This window comes from Astyanax mexicanus, chromosome 20, assembly GCF_023375975.1.
Source record: "Astyanax mexicanus isolate ESR-SI-001 chromosome 20, AstMex3_surface, whole genome shotgun sequence".
In the NCBI taxonomy this organism is placed as follows: Eukaryota; Metazoa; Chordata; class Actinopteri; order Characiformes; family Acestrorhamphidae; genus Astyanax; species Astyanax mexicanus.
In genome coordinates this window covers 34,817,352-34,835,300 of record NC_064427.1, presented here as the reverse complement: position 1 = coordinate 34,835,300, position 17,949 = coordinate 34,817,352, and the positions used below count along the sequence as shown (strand labels likewise).

At 39.2% G+C, this 17,949-nt stretch overlaps 1 protein-coding gene across 4 annotated transcripts in view; it reads right to left on the bottom strand.

Annotated features, from left to right (window-relative positions):
- Window positions 1-17,949, bottom strand: part of LOC103035035 (BBX high mobility group box domain containing) — a 58,848-nt gene that overhangs the window by 25,103 nt on the left and 15,796 nt on the right. For all 4 annotated transcript variants that reach the window (XM_022681400.2, XM_022681397.2, XM_022681398.2 and 1 more), the window contains 4 exons: window positions 14,147-14,324; window positions 12,163-12,420; window positions 9,162-9,363; window positions 5,833-5,900 (listed from right to left, as the gene is read on the bottom strand). In XM_022681400.2, coding sequence (XP_022537121.2) covers window positions 5,833-5,900; window positions 9,162-9,363; window positions 12,163-12,420; window positions 14,147-14,311 — 693 coding nt within the window. In that variant the 5' untranslated portion in view covers window positions 14,312-14,324. The remainder of the gene's footprint in view (window positions 1-5,832; window positions 5,901-9,161; window positions 9,364-12,162; window positions 12,421-14,146; window positions 14,325-17,949) is intronic.

Below are 17,949 nucleotides of genomic sequence, written 5' to 3'. Positions count from 1 at the left end.
TTGTCAGCGTTTAAACAAACACTGGGAATTGATGCCAATTGTAAATAAGCATGAGTAATTTTTGTACACAAATTAACAAATTTCAGGAGAGAACACCCTGCGATAGGCATGTCGCAATGCTCATTGCTGTATTACACCCTTCCAACAGTATATATTCACACCCTCCGCCTGTGCCGATGTCTATGCTGATGGGCGTGATAGTCTGGAAGTGAGGTGTGTTTAGGTAAATTTCTGCTGTATTGCTACCATAGCTGCAGAAAACACAGGTGCCCCACAGACTGATAAAAACCCTGACAACAGTCAACCGGCCATTCCTACCATGGCAAGGCAGGCACGCTTCATGAGCTCATCTTGCTTAAACACACACAAAGACATGAAGCAGTGCCCAAACCCTACTTCTACATCAACAATAAACCAAATAGAAAATAAATGTTTTATTTATGGGAACACCAGCATTAGTTTTAGATTAAAATATTGCTACAAAAAAAATAGCTCTCTTTATATAATGCTGTTTTGATCAATTTATATACTAGAAATCTTATTTTTATAAAAAAAAATGTTCTAAAAATCAACTGCTTGTCTTCATTGTTTGCAAAAACATTGAATTGGCTGAATAATGGCCATTAACCTCCACTCTGTGGCAAATCTCTCCAATCTACTTGTAAATTGCATGTTTTTCCATTTTTCATGAACGAGTCGTTTTTTGCCTCTTCTTAATAAATCTAATTCCACAGACAGGACCTGATCATAGGTCAGTAACAAGATCTCTCTGGGAGGCTTAATGAATGGGCCTCAAAAGCTCGTGTCCTCAAAAAGCGCAGGGACACAACAGCACTTACGACACACAGCATTTGCTCCATATTTCTTTTAATGGCACAGAGACCCAGTCAGAGCAGCAAGGCCAGGTTTGTAAAAGGCACGGCTCAGTGTAGCCCCTGTAACAGTGGAGACGGGCCTGTCATAATAAATCTGACTAGGCAGACATCATGTGTTCGTTATATCAGGGAACAAACAAGAGAATGTATTTTAAATAAAACCGCAGACTGAGGAAACCCCATGTTTACCATTTATACATCTATAGCACGCATTATTCTTCTCTGACCTTGGAAAAGCCATTCTCAGCTATTTCTTTATATTTATACAATTATATGGTAAATATAATTATATAGGTTTTAATGGGTGCTAGGTTTTAATCTTGCTACTTGAATTTATATAAGCGATATTGTACAAATTACATTAATATGTTATTAAAGTATGTTGTACTGTTTGTTAATATTGCAACAAATCAGACAATCAAGTTTATGTTTAATAAGAAACATGCTGATACCAGTTTAACACCTCTAAAGCATCAAGGCTAAGATAAATTAATCTTTAACCGCCTTAAACTCCAAGAAATTACAGGTCAAATTATGCTTCTATCTTAACTCACTTTCATAACTTCAATATCTTATTGTTAAGTGTAAAAATTGAATTAAAAAATCCTAAGCACATGTTTGTTGCACATCATTTGATCATTGACAGGATAATTGTTTGTAAATATTGTTATGGACAGATACATATAATTTAGTCCATTCTGAGAGCAGCACTGTTTAAGAGTATCTGTCACACGATGCCTACAGTCCCTCACTAAACCACTAGATGGCAATATAGACCTCACTCATGACTGCAGCACCCTATTAAACACCAATCTTTTTATCTTTAAACATTTCTGACTCAAAGGCACATATTTTAGAATGTGTAAAACTAACACCACTAACAGGAATTCCCTCTCAATAGTGCATCACTAAACTCAGTACTATATATAAAAGCATAACCAGAAAAAAGACTATCATTTGTCCTGGACAATCGACAGTGTTTAATTGTCGTTGATTCCAAAATGTAACATATATTTCATCCTAAGAGTCGGGGACAGAACATTACAGAAGTCCTGCTCAATGTTACATTATTAAGTTAGCCTGGAAAGGTTACTGTGGCATCCTGTCCCCACCTCATTTGATATCCGCTAAACTGATATAAAGTTAAAAGATAATCTGTGATTGGATTGACATACTGATCAGTTCATCTTTACTTAAAATACATGGACAGTATCTGTCTTTCTTTCTTGCTATTTTGCTAACTTTATTACTTGGCTTAATAATTCCATTAAACAGGACTAATCTTGTTTGTTTTTTTTGTTATGAAACATAGAGTTAACAACAAAGGTTTATTGTTATTTAATTAATTACGATAATAATAAAGATTATTGTAAACCCTGTGCAATACACGTTGCTATGCTCATTGGTATCTTACATCCCGTCAACAGTATATTTTCATGCCTTCCATACCATTAAAACAGCATTAGAATTTATGAATAAATCTACACTGATGGGTATGGTGGTAAGAAAGTGAAGTGTGTTCAGTGAAATTTATGGCATGTTTCTATCTTGGCGACGGCAAATACAGGTGCGCTACTAAGCGATTTAAACCCTGACAACAGTCAATTTGTTACCCATCCATACCTATCTTAGCCTTATAAGGAGCGTGTACATCCCCGCTCTTTACACACACAAATAAACATTTACATCAAAAAAGCATTTACATAAACAATAACTGAATTGCTGTTCCTGTAAATGACCTGCTGGTGCACCTTCACAGCATAAATGTGCAGGTTAGTTTTTTTTTTCTTCTGAGATGCGCAAAAGCTTCACGCTGTTAAGATACGAACGTGCCAAAGTCAGAATGCACCTGGCTCTTAAAGGGAATGGCACCTGGCACACTTATTGGTTTATGTCATGGTGTAAGTACAGCATAAATCCAGCTGCATGATCCATTTTGACTGGTGCGCTATAGATCGCTAAACTAGAAAATAAATTATATTTACTGCTAATTTCTTAATTGAAGGTTTAGACTGGTTTAGGAATGTGGCAAAAAATATAAATACTATAGTATATATAGTGTAATGTCACAGTAATGTAATAAAATATTTCCTTTTTTCTATATAAACCTAAACATGCTACTGATTTCCAAGCATTTAGAGAAATAGATAATAATAGAAGATGTCATTTCTTTTATTATGATTTTTTCCTAATATTTATTTCAAACTCTAAATATGATGTACTAATATCTTATCATTTTGGTCACATCTGTCACCACATGCTTTAAAGTACTCATTCTAAATTGGCAATCTCTACACTACACATAGCCATTATATACTGGTTCCTGCTCTTTAACAGATGTTGTATCCCACAGCTGATATCACAGCTTTTTTTGTGTGTGCTGGCACGTGCAGCGTACCTCATAAACAGCCCGTCTAACCTCGCTGACAGGTGGTGTTGGAGGAAACTTAAGTGTGATGCCATTTGGGTCTCACTAGGGGGCAGGAGACTCAGCGGCGCTGCGGATGGCAGTCAGGTGGCTGTGGCTTTGGAGTGTTCAATTGCTTCTCTTACAACGGTTAAGGTCAGGACACAGATCTGCTCAGTGTCTCAGAGCAGTCACCGCTGCCACCTTTATAACACTCAAATCTCCCTTTCTGAACGAAAGTGCAGTAACCTTACACAGTACAGCGGCTACAGTGTGACACTGACAGGAACAAAAAACTGCAGTATCTTCAAAGCAGAGCTGCATACCAACTCTTAAAAAAGAGAGTTTTTCACTTGTGTATATTTTTGAGAGATACTGGGCTATCAAGCTTCAGTTTATCAATGTGAACTATCTATTTGTTCCATCAAGTACTTATATAAATACAAAGGAAAACAGATTGTCCTGCTGCCTGGTGCACATACCCTATATTTTGTAAATAGGTCAATACGGGTCTGGAAAAAATAAAGAGACCACTTCAGTTTCTGAATCAGTTTCTCTGATTTTACTATTTATAGGCATGTATTCAAGCAAAATTTCCAACATTTCCCAAATTCCAAATAAAAATAGTTTATTTGCAGAAAATGAGAAATGGCTGAAATAACAAAAAACATGCAAAGAAAACAAGTTCATATTTAGACATTTTAAAGAGTTCAGAAATTAATATTTGGTGGAATAACCCTGGTTTTAATCACAGTTTTCATGCATCTTGGCATGTTCTCCTCCACCAGTCTTACACACTGCTTTTGGATAACTGTCCACTCCTAATGCAAAAATTCAAGTAGTTCAGCTTGGTTTGATGGCATGTGATCATTTATTTTCCTCCTGATATATATATATATATATATATATATATATATATATATATATATATATATATACGAATATATACATACACATTTTTAAAATCATTTTGAATCTGAATATAGGACACAGATAGCATTAAGAATTGGCCAGAGCCCAGCTGATGTTCAGCCTCAACATTTGCAATGTGGAATTGCGCTGAATGTGATTTATAGTTGTAAAAAGCAGCACAAACCTATTCCCATATTATACTTGGCAACCGGGGTGTTGCTATATGTGACACAGGGTAAAAATATTGTATTACACTCGGCTATCGGAGGTGTTGGTGCATGCAGCACTCAGCCCGGATGTGAGCCGAGCATTTGGACCAGGATTGACCTACCGATTCCAAACGGACCTAGAGCACCATACTCCAGGTCTAGCTGTGATGCCAACTGAACTGTTACACTGCACAAAGTGCATGGAATAATTAAAGACTACTTAAAGACTAAAGAATTAAAGACTACACAACCTCCCGCTGTTTTTTATGGATGGAGACCGGTCGCAGCAGAGCTGTATATACTTTTTTTCTTCACCTATTGCAGCCCACTTTGTGTGTATAAAGTCATAGTTATTGAAGCATTCGTCACTGCATTACTGGCTAAAATACTGCTTACTAGGGCTGGGAGAAATATTGAGATTTAAAAAATATCAATATATTTTCATACAAGATATAAGATGAGACAATAATGTTTATTTTGATATATATTATACTGCGTTCCAGTTAACTCAGATGAGCTGCTTAGCAAAAAGAAATCCCACGTTTCAGTTGTTCGGAAATGGTTGGGATTCAGAGTGGGTTTTAGATGAGCAGGAAAATAAGGTATTCTGTAGAGGGGGGCCGCAATCCGAGTCCAGACCTGGACATTGTCCTAAGTAGTCCAAAACTGCTAAACTATTGAGAACTAGTTCATTTCTACAGGGTTTATTTTAAGCAGCGATGTACAGTGGAAGCTTTGCGGGGTAGGAAACTCACAGGCCATTTGCGTGTGTTCTAAATAAAGTGTGGCACACGCAAGACAGGTATACAGCTCATTCAGATGGAAGGCTCTATAAAAACACACTGTGACTTTTCAGCGAAACACAGACAGTTCAACACCAGCACGTCTCGTGTTCTGAGATCATAGCACTGATAAAAAGCAGCAGCGTGAAGCACCACTACTGAACTAAACACTGATCTCTAGAGCGGATACGCCCACTCTAACCTGAACTGACCAATCAGCTCCTTCACACATGTATGAGAATAGACCTGAAAAAAAAATATCGAGAGGTACATTGCATATCGCCATTCAGAACAAAAATATTAAATTTGTAGTTTGTATACTGTCTATATCTACAAACCCCTAAAACCCTTTGCCATATTTTTTGCACTATAAGGCGTACCTAACATCCTTAAATTTTCCCAAAAACTCATCAGTGCGCCTTACAATCCGGTGCACCTTATGTATGAATTTTACCAGTCAGGTTGTAAAAAGCAGTAAAGTCACTCCACTAAAGTACAAACTATTGTGATAAATTTATTTCAATGTATATTCAATGCACTCGATGAGAGAGAAATGTGCACATTGATATTTCTAGTGTGATACTGCTAGTGTAGTGGCACAGGAGGCTAAAATAAAAGAAAAGGGAAATACTGTAGTGGCACTGTACCTCTCTGGCAGTCAAGGCGTGCTCCCCAGCTAACAGCAGCATGCTTAGGCCACCCATCTTAGTTGGATCTAAACACACAAATACATGTTTGAAGTCACAGAATGTCATATGCAAAACAAAATGTATTCATTTTTACTCAATACTAACTTTAGTATCCAGAAATCTAACTGAAAATACAAAATAGAAACAATATATCAGCTTTACGAGTGAAAAACATTTAACAGACAACAATTAAAGAACTGAAAAAAGAGCAGTGTGAGAGAAAGGACAACAAAAAGCAACTAGGATGTATAAAATGGGGGAGGAGAGTCAAAGCATGTTGAAGAAAAATGTTAAGGTGTTCCCTGTAGGAAAACCAACATGAAAAACATTTGCATACTAGTGGAACCAGAATGTGTTGGCCATTGTCATTTCAATTAGGGAGCATAATATACAGCTCTGGAAAAATAAGACACCACTTAAAAATGATGAGTTTTTTTATTTTACCCAATTGAAAATCTCTAGAATATAATCAAGAGGAAGATGGAGGATCACAAGCCATCAAACCAAACTGAACTGCTTGAATTTTTGCACCAGGAGTAAAGCAGCATAAAGTTATCCAAAAGCAGTGTGTAAGACTGGTGGAGGAGAACATGCCAAGATGCATCAAAACTGGGTTATTCCACCAAATATGAAAACTTTATGAATATGAACTTGTTTTCTTTGCATTATTTGAGGTCTGCTCTGCATGTTTTTTTGTTATTTCAGCCATTTCTCATTTTCTGCAAATAAATGTTCTAAATGACAATATTTTTATTTGGAATTTGGGAAAATGTCTGTAGTTTATAGAATAAAACAATAATTTTAATTTTACTCAAACATATACCTATAAATAGCAAAATCAGATTCAGAAACTAAAGTGGCCTCTTATTTTTTTCAGAGCTGTATAGGGATGTCAAAAAATGTATTACAACATTTTGCTTGCCCGTTTTTTATTTTCATGCAACATAAACTCTTTACACCAACCACGATTGTCTATATTGTTAGTATGGCCAGCCAATATAAAGGATTCTCTATATGTCAGTAAACAGAACTTTTATTAAAACATCAGAAGGACAGTTGGTCTTCATCGTGTGTGGAGCTCCAAACACACATCATCATGTATCCAAGCTTTGTGAAGACCCCCACAAAATGCACTGTCCTGCATGAAGCAGGTGGACATAGTTACATTTTCCCTTGAAATATAATAAAATATTTCCAGATAACATGCTAAATATGTCCTGGTATCACTCTTCTTTCCATGATAACTGTTGTGTTTTCCTTTCAAATCCCAGTAGATAGGGAGGAGCCTCTGCATGTAGTGTGCAAATGGTGAATAGAGAAAAGTTTAGGCATGCAATTTGCTATGGGATAGGAAAAATGTTTGACTGGGTAACACATGTTATACCTACTTTAAACATCACATTTAGCTTAGGTCTGAATCAAAATAGCAGGTGTGAAAAAAAGCCACGAACCACAGAATTTGGTCCGACAAAAAAGGTGTTTTCAAGCCCTATCCAGACGGGATTAGTTTCTTAGGGGGTCCTGGGGTAATTTTCTCTTTTATGGGGGGTCCTCTGTGATTTTATTCCCGTCCGGAATGCCATGTATGTGTTTTTCTCAGAAGTCCCCTGAGAAAATTACAGGCTGAATTACCTACTGTTTTTTGTTTTTCGCTTGTGTTCAGTAAAATAGCTATTTGTCCATTGCCACGTACCGTAATTACACTTTGGGCATGGAGATCCATGTAAACACAACAGTGAGTGGAAATGGAGGAGCTACTGAACGTGATGTCATGTGACCGAGAAAGCCTACAAACTCACTGGTCCGACATTTTTTTCAATTGCAGTCCGGATGCAAGAGTTTTATTATTAAGTAGAAGTGAGAAATATTTTTCACAAACGTTCCCCTGAGAAACAAATACCATCCGGAAAGGCTTCAGTCTGAATCAACTGAACCATGGTTCGGTTTGTCGGCTGTGGGAAAGCAATTTTCTAGATGGTCTGAACTTTTGGACCAAGTTAAGGAAAGTTAAGAAAACTACTGTCAGTTCAGGTATTGGTACACAGCCCTCTTCATGCTTTTCTAAACTGAAAGAATCCTAAATGATGTTTGTTAGTTTTGCGAGGAGAAAAAAACATCTTTTGGTTTTTGGTGTCATTTTAACCATTTTTTGGGCCCTATTTTAATGTTCTATGCGCTTCTTAGCCCAGCGCAAACTGCACATTCACGCTGTGAAGGAGGGTGATCAGGCCAATTATGAGAACAACAATGATATTTCATCCTTGTGTGTATGTAATCAGCCAGGGTGTATGCATGCTGAGCATGATGTGCCTGTGTTGCCAAGATAGCAATGAATGTGACAGTTAACTGTTGTCAAGGTTCAATCAGTCAGTGGCTCACCTGTGCTTTTTACATAGGTGCACCAGACATTTACGTGAACACACCTCATTTCCAGACCACCACGCCTATCAGCGTGCTGCAGTTGGTCTGCAGGTTTAGGTTCAGCAACAGTATGTGCTGAAAGAATGAGGTCAGCTGACTACCTGAATATACTGAATATAGACCAGGTTATTCCATCAACAGGTTTGTTCTTTCCTGATGGCACGAGCCAAGATGACAATGCCAGAATTCATGGGACTGGAATTGTGAAAGAGTGATTCAGGGAGCATGAGATCATCATTTTCAGAATCTTTGGGATGTGCTGGAGGAGGCTGTGTGCAGCGGTCAGATTCTACCATCATCAATGCTGCTGCAAGATCTTGGTGAAAGATTAATTCAACACTGGATTAAAATAAATCTCGTGACATTGCAGAAGATTATAAAAACAATGCCACAGCAAATGCGTGCCACAATCAAAGCTAAAGGCAGTCCAACCAAATATTAGTCTGTGACCATGATGCGCCTTGTGCAGGGTGTAAGATAGGGCCCCATGGTCTGAAACAGATAAGCAAAATTGCCAGAAAAATCTCAATCCCTCAGTCTTCTCTTTACAGTATTTCTCTTGACAGTCTAGTTGTGGGTGGTGGAACACTCACAACCTAGCTGTGACACTGAACTGTGTGAAAACTCAACAACAATAGTAGTGCTGTTTCTCATACACTTGTACCAGTGCAGCATCTACATCAATGTCACTGCTATACTGAGAATGAGCTACTATTGAAGTAATGAAGATGAGTGACAACAGGGTTAAGATGTGTAAGACGTGTGTAAGGTTCTTTTAAAGCGTGTAGACCAAATAATGTGTCATAAGGTGGGTAAAAATAAAGCAGGTGGTATCGGTGTGTATCAGCGTATCTAATAATACTCACCTGCCATGGCAAAGTTAAGCTGTGGTGTGCCGTCTGCTTTGGGCACTTTTTTGGCAACAGCAGCATCCTTGGTTGGGTTGGAGGGCAGAGTCCAGGCCTTCTTTCTTACGTTGCTCACACTGTGAGTGGGACTCTTCACTGGCTTACTGGTAGCAGGACACCACTTATAACCTGGGTTGGCCTTCATGAAGGCATCTTTATACTACAGAGAGATACAATCAGGAATATAAATATATAGTACAACCACATACATTCACATTTATCAGAAACCAACTCCTTTTTTTTGGTTGGTTGTCATTTTTCTTTTTTGATATATTTTTTATTACCTCTCTGAACCTGAAGCTGTATTAAAGCACAAAAAATAAAACAACTCTTATACCAGCAACAAACATGTCATTTGTAAAGTACGTGGACAGGTTGGAGGAAAATGAAGTGTGGATAAAAGTAGCAGATGGATCAGTAGTTAGCTTTCTTGATTAGCATCATGGCTAACGGGACACACGACAAACAACACAACAGCACAAGCAGCCACGAACACACTCACACAGACAATCTCATCATTATTAAGGTCTCTGACTGAAGAGCGAATCTACAGGTGCTGGTCAACGAATTAGAATAATTTGAAATAGTGCAATCATGAAATTCTTTGAATGCATTTTTTGTGCAGAAAGCAAATCAGGTGTTCACCGCACCTGTCCTACTCGTTAGACTAATCACAGAACTCGTTACCTGGAAAAAAATTTGCTCAGCTGAGCTTTCCAAAAGGCCCATTTAGGCCATTTAACTGTGACACTGCTGTTTTATTGAATTAGAATAATGGAGAAACCATTTCATTGAATTAGAATAATTTTTATTATAATTACAATCATCACTTTCTCAGTATTTTGTGGCTGCCCCCTTGGCTTGTATGACTGCCTGAAGTCTCCGCGGCATTGATTTGACCAGCTTGTCGCAAGTTTCCGCACTCACAGCTTCCCAGGCAGTGGCGATGTTCTGCTTCAGTTGGTCCAGCGTAGTAGACGAATTTTCCGCTTGACGATGGCCCAAAGGTTTTCAATGACATTGAGGTCAGGCGAGTTGGCCGGCCATGCCAAAACTTCAAGCTGTTTTTTAGTGAACCAATCTTTGGTCGACTTTGCCGCATGAGCCGGTGCAAGATCCTGTTGAAATATGAAGTCTTCTTCGCCGAACTGTTCCTCAACAGTCGGAATCAGGAACGTTTCCAGAACATCTTGATATACGGCAGCATTGACAGTCTTCTTGAGGAAGCAGAGTTTCCCTACACCTCGAGCGGACATGCATCCTCCCCAGACCATAACGCTCTGGGGAAACTTGACGGATCTTTTCACGCACTCGTGGTTGTAGGTTTCGCCACCACGACGCCAGACACGAGGACCTTGGTCACCGAAGGAGATGCAGAAGCGTGATTCGTCACTGAAGACCACTTTCTGCCAGTCTTCAGCAGTCCACTCGCCGTGTTCTTTGGGCCACTTCAGCCGTTTCTCCATTTGTTTCTTGTTCAGCATCGGTTTTACTGCTGGAACGCGAGATTTGAAGCAGAGTTCGCGCAGACGACGGTAAGTGGTTGATCTGGAGACGTCAGCGCCGGTCTGCTTGTTCCACAAGTCGGTGAGCTCGGAAGTGGATTGAACCGGTTGCTGACTGCGATCTTTCTCAGCTGCTTGTTGTCGTGAGCAGAAGTTTTTCGGACGCCGGAACAGTTGGTGCGCTTGCTGCAGTTTTTCTTGAGAGCTTTGCAGACGGAAGACTGGCTGATGCCGAGCTGCTCAGCAATTTTAGTTTGGGTCAAGCCTTGTTGGCGAAGGGCTTGAATTTGAGCCACTATTCCGGTTGAGAGGTCGCGCTGCTTACCCATGATTGATTTTACAACTTAGAAATTCTACTCAACCCTGACTTTACACTGCACAGTGAACACTCTTCACAGAAAACAAATATTTGAGCATTTATTCTAATTCAATGAAACGGTTTCTCCATTATTCTAATTCAATAAAACAACAGTGTCACAGTTAAATGGCCTAAATGGGCCTTTTGGAAAGCTCAGCTGAGCAAATTTTTTTCCAGGTAACGAGTTCTGTGATTAGTCTAACGAGTAGGACAGGTGCGGTGAACACCTGATTTGCTTTCTGCACAAAAAATGCATTCAAAGAATTTCATGATTGCACTATTTCAAATTATTCTAATTCGTTGACCAGCACCTGTAGATGAGGCGGGGAGAGGTGGGGTAGATTGTCGTGAATTAAGTGCTCTTATTGGTCAAAAGTAGTACAATTACGAGCAGATCTCTGTAAAATTAACTTAATGACAACCTGGTGACAACTTGACTGAAACTGGCGAAATGCGGGATTTAACAATATGCATGCTTTAAAACAAGTGTACTAGACTGCATGATCGTAACCCAATAATGTGTACATATTGGCAGGTCTGTACATGGCATCTGTTTACAGGTAAAGCTTTGCATTTCAACCAAACAGCCAATTAGTGTCGAGTTTAGAGCAAGCCCAGTACCAAGACAAGCTGACTTTCTTTTTTGTTTTTTTTACTAGTAAGCTAAACGCCATGCTGTAAATCTCACCTACACTTTTTAGCTGTATTCTCCATATCGCTAACAATGGCCTGATGCCGAGTAGCCAGTGCACTCAGACGAAAGCGCAGCGATTCCGATAAATCAGCTCACAGATTAACAACAAGTGATGTGGGGAGAGAGGGCCATCAATCCACGCAGAGAGAGCACGGTCAGTTGTGCTCTCTCAGGGCTCTGGCAGCTGATGGAAAGCTGCATGACCGGGATTCAAATCAGCGATCTCCCAATCATGGTGGCAGTGCCTTAGTCCGCTGGACCACCTGGAGCTCCTGGACTATATGTCTATATTGACTTTGCCAACCACCTCAGCTAGGTGTCCTAAATCTAAAGCAGACTATCAGTGACCTCTAGGTGGCAGCAGTATGAAATTATGCTCCAGGCCTTGGTGCAAGTTCTTACCTCCTTAGCCATGTCTGTGTACTTCTGCTTCTCACTGGGCTCCAGCACAGCCCACCAGTCAGCCAGAATCTTGGTCGCTCCACGGTTGTCCAGCCGCGGGTGTTCCTGGCGAACTAGCGACCGGTGCCGTTTACAGAAGAGCAAGAATGCGTTCATGGGCCGACGAGCTCTCTGCTCCGAGGAGTCTTCCTCACCTTCGTCCTCCATCGTCCCACATTCAGGCTCCTGGCTGCCGCGTTCTGCACACACCACTGGCTCCTGGAATCAACATACACACATTTAGGCACACTACTCAATTGGAGGCCTGTGCTCAAAGCCCAGAATATTCAGCTCCAGATTCTGCACAGCATGATTATGAGGAAGAGTGGAGACCACAAGAGGGATAATCTGTAACAGGAGGGATTAAGATTTAATACACTAGACTGGTAGAGTCTTATTAAAGTAAACCTTTAATTTATGTTTTTATTGACATAAAAGTACTCTATGTAGCCCTACTACTGGACCTATATATATATATTTAACAGAAAAGTATAAATGAAATGAATCTGAAGGTAAAACTAACATACACTGACATTCCAAAAGTAGTGGTGTGTGTGGCGTATGTAAATCAATCATGAAGGGTTACCTTTGGAAAGGGCTTCTGAACACCCACACCTGATGTGACATTCCATTTTTTAATTTGTGTCAGCACAGGTAGTTTTATAAGTCATTATAAACAGTGTCCAAAAGTGGATAGGGCAGTGTGTAGTAATTAGGGCTGCAGCTATCAATTATTTTAATACTCGGGTACTCTACTGGAAAATCAATTTGATTAATTGAGTAATCGGATAAAACATTTGTTTGTTCTTTCACCGTTCACAGGTGAGTATTATCGAACTGTAGCCTGCTGCTACACCCGGCTAGCACTGCTGGAGCAGTATTAGCATTTGTCGGTAACTCGCTCTTTCGCAGTACAGAGGTGAGTATTATCGACCTGTAGCCTGCTGCTACACCCGGCTAGCACTGCTGGAGCAGTATTAGCATTTGTTGTTAACTCACTCTTTCGCAGTACAGAGGTGAGTATATTGGACTGTAGCCTGCGTTTTTACCTTATAAACAAACACAGTGGGACAAACCACTTTTTGTTATTACCCAATGGGATGAAAAAATATTGAGATATATATACCATATATAACCATGCAGAGAAAAAATATAGACATACTATTTTTTTGCTGTATCGCCCAGTCCAAGTTAGAAGTTTAGATATTTTTTTTTTATTCTTTCAAACTTTTAACCCTGGCGAAATTTTAACCTTTCCATATTTGTGTCTGCAAGTAGAAGAAAAGATGCTTTATTACAAGAGATACCTAAATTTGGCTAAATTATTTGTGAAAACAAAGCAAATATACTGGTCCACAAATTATGATAACACTACTTTAAGGGGCCTCTGAAGATGTTTTGTATTTAATCGTATGTGTACCCTAGAAACGTGCAATTGCAATGTTAGTTTAACAAAATGTGATGTCATCCAATTCTGACATACAAAAAATGTAAAAAAAAAAAAAAAAAACAACCTTTAAAAAATTTATATGATGATTTTTAATAAACATTTGCTGAAATTTGCTGAAATAAAATAAAAATTAAAAACACTTACAGATTATCGGCGTTCTATCACAATAATTCTTTGTGGCATGAAAAAAATAAAATATTTTCATACTGCCCACCCATAAATAACCTCAACCTAAATTCTAAAACCATTATCCAAAATGTTGTGGACACCCAACATCCACTATAATGTTTTCCTAATATCGTAAAGGATTACTGCAGTATGATGTAAATGTTAAACTTAATAAATAGCTTGTAATTTGATAATGAGGAAAATTTGTTGTGGCAAAAGAATGAAAACCTATCAAATATACAATACAAAGGTAATATATCTGACACACACTAAGTACTGACAGAATGTAATTCATGAACCTTTCTGTGCCAGTAATTCAAAACCCACCTTCTCCAGGTCTTCTTCATCCTCCTCCTCCTCTTCTTCAGAGAAGTCCAGCGCCTTTTTCTTTGACAGCAGTGGGTGCCTCTGCAGGCACTTGCGTTTAGGCCGTTGTTTCCCGCTCACCTCGCCCTCTGCTGGCGGCTCCTTCCCCCCTCCTCCACCCTTCATGATGCCGATGACCCTAACAAGGACAGAGGTCAGAGGTCAAACTGGGGCTTCAGTGCACTCTAACAACATGCTCTTAAGTGAGGATACAAAAGGGCCGGAGAGGCGTGACACACTTGTAATTACTTTGGCTGAACAGAACATTACGTTTCTTTTTTGGTGCTGCAGGGAAGTGAACACACACACACACACACACACACACACACAGAGGCTGTGATTTAAACTGAGCCATGACCCCCTCAGCTGGAGTACCGGTCTGTCTCGACATTGCTCAATTAAGCCCAGGAACTTTAAAACTGACCTTGATCAATGAATCAGGAATCATTCACTGTAGAAAAATGCACAATATAAAGCAGTATGAAACCTACAGTCAGAAACACTTCTATATTATCACTGCCATGCAAAAACCTTGTATCTATTTTCTTGCCATTTTTCACTTTCTAAAAATGGCAGAAATTTGCCAACTGCGCCTTTTGTTGTGTCCAGTTAAGTCATTAAGAATGCACTTATAGTGCAATGGAGTGGATTGATGGAGTGAAATCTAAAAATGTTTTTGCACTGACACCCATATTAATGATAAAATTAACATAAAAGTGCTGCAGAATTGAAATTAAAACTACTACGAACATACACACAGACATATTGTCCATAATGCATGATGATGCCTATTTATTTAATGCTTCATTAACCAGTAATAGTACTTTATAATCCATCCTAAAATAGACTGGAGGTCACTGTGATGATGTTAGAATTAGACTAAAGAACATTTCCTTCTAAGGATGTCTGATGTTGTATATGTATATATCAGTATATTTTTTAATTATTGACATCTGGCAGCATAATTTGGCCAATATTTCAAACGTGCTGACATATTTAATGTATGCTGAAAAAGGACCCAGCCAACACTGCTCTACTTTAACATTTAAAAGCTAAATTTTAGTTACTTTTTTAGCTTTATTAGATCTATTGTTTAATTTAACCAGTTAATTTAAAAAAGAGCAAAATAAACAAAATGTGAAACCAAAATTTGTTGTTTGCATACAGCTGCTTAAAGCTAAAATCTAAGAAAATAATTGTCAATGCCCAATTTAGCTATGCCGATTACCCAACCCACTCACTCAGCTGCACTCCGCCTATCATTAGTAATGCCTTAACACCAGGATGGTAAAGACTAGCACATGCCCCCTCCGATACATGTGAGGTCAGCCACCGCCTCTCATCCAACTGCTGCTAATGCATCATTGGCGAGTAGTCAGGACTGTGCTCGGAGGTAAGTGCAGCAACTCGACTCAATACATCAGCCAACAGACGCTTGTGCTGCCATAGTTTTGAATGTAGCTTCGGACAGTAACTCAAGTATCTAAATTTTGGATGATTTTAATTTACTACAAAATTTGAACACACTAACTTTCCTTACACTTTGTCAAAATTTTCTGATTAACCAACCGTTACAAATTCTCCAAAATGACCTGAAATAAACTGTTTTTACACTGACTGACTTTGAAAGTTAAGAAGGTTTAAAAGTTGCTGTTTTGGAGGTACATGCTTTGCATTGGACAGCGATCACTTATTAAATAGTGTCTATTTGCTAGGGGTGTCACCATTCTCTAAATCTTCGATTTGTTTTTATTTCCGATTTTAGGGTCACGATTCGATTCGATTCGATTCGATTCTCGATTTTCTTTTTTTTTTTTTTACAGCAGAGAGGCCTATGCCAGTTTTAGATTAGTCTATGGTCAGTCATTGGTTTGATTCATCAAATTTAGAATATCTTATTTCAAAAGGTGGGCTTGATATAAGTGATGCAAAGTGATACAAGTGATCTGTAATACACCACAGTAGGCACTAATGGTCAAATTTAAATAATTTAATTAAGATATATATGTAATGCCATCTTGTGGCTTTTTTGGTAGCCGCAGTGTGCACTATTAAAACAGCAATGTGCAACATAACAAAATAAATAATAAAAAAATACAGGAACAGTCATGTACAAAATAATAAGACAAGTAGAGCCTTAACAAACTGAACTTTATCCTACTATAACAGTTAAACATGAAAAATAAGACTCGGTCCCTGAGAATGACAAGTTTTTTTCTTTAACAAAGATATATTATTAACTTTATCTGAGAGAAAGATGCTCCTTAAGGTACCAAAACTAATTACATATTTGAGGCTAGATAAAACAACTATTATTTTTATATTTTCAAGTTTTTCTTTAAGGAGATGAGAATGTTCACATTCTCTGGAGAAAGGGCTGCTCTTTGAGCAGTCACAATGTCCGAGGCGTTGGCTACAGTGTGCTCCGTAGCGTGCTGCACCATTTGCGTAGTGTGCTGCGCCATTTGCGTAGCGTGCTGCGCCATTCGCCTAGCGTGCTGCACCATTCGCCTAGCGTGCTGTGGCATTTGCGTCAATCCCCTATATGAAATAATTTCGATCGATTTTGACAAAATATCTAAATCATGACACCCCTACTATTTGCAGCTACTTTTTTGACCATAAACACTCACTGTCAAAAAGAAACTGTTGCACCCAAAAAGGAATTAACCGACAGGAATGAAACTTGGTGGATCTACATGCTAGACTGTCATAGAGTGTCTCACTCAGAATGGCAACGATTCCTACCTGTGTCTTAGTAGAAACGACCAATAAACCGGATTACGGAAGCATTGTGGTCAGCGGTTTCATGGTTAATGGTGTGGGGGTGGCCCTACCATTTCCGGTTAGTTATTCCAGCCGGACAATGCTTGTCCAGACACTGCTGCCATTTGAACAGCTTGCCTTGAAGATACAGATACTATAGCATGTCCAGCTGCATTGCCAGAGCTATCCGTGATTAAAAATCTTTGGGGTGCTGCTTTTGGATGTGCGATCAACACTCCACTTCTCTAAAACAAAATGTATAGGAACTGCTTGAGAATATTCATGCAGCATGGGATGTATTAACAAAGCATGGAGCAGGACACCATTGGAATCCTTCACAACTCCATAAAACACATGCAGTACACACTACTTCTTCACACTACAACCTCTATGATCTTCCTTCCGAATAGCACCGCAATCTGACACCTCCTTCTGGGTGCAACTATTTATTTGACAATGAGTGTATGATGTATCGTAGACAGGGAGAGAAAGGGTCAAGGTGAGAGATAGAATACTGAGACAGACAGTAAGAGAATGTGTGTTTGTGTGTGTGTGTGTGTGTGTGTTGAGGGAGTGGAGACTCAGGACTCCTTGTTCATCTCAGCACTGTCTCTGCATCTGCAGCCTCGCTGCTGCTCTACTGCACATGTGACCTTCACATACATACACACACACAGACACACACACACTCATACACTGACTCTCCACTGCAAGCACAATCACAAACATACATACATTCACCCACCCACACTCCCCCTCTGATAAGATTTGCTCAGATCTTACACACAAAAGGACACTCCATCTACATTCCAGCCACTGCTACACTACAGCAGCACTGCTGCCCTCAGTCCCACTGCTGCTGCTGCTGCTGAGCACTGAGCACTGTGCAGTATGTAGTCATCAATGACTAGCAGACATTTCACTGCCTTCCAGCAGGACTCCTCTCATTAGTATCTGCTGCCCTCTTGCTGTTAAAATAGACTTTCCAGTAGCAGGAA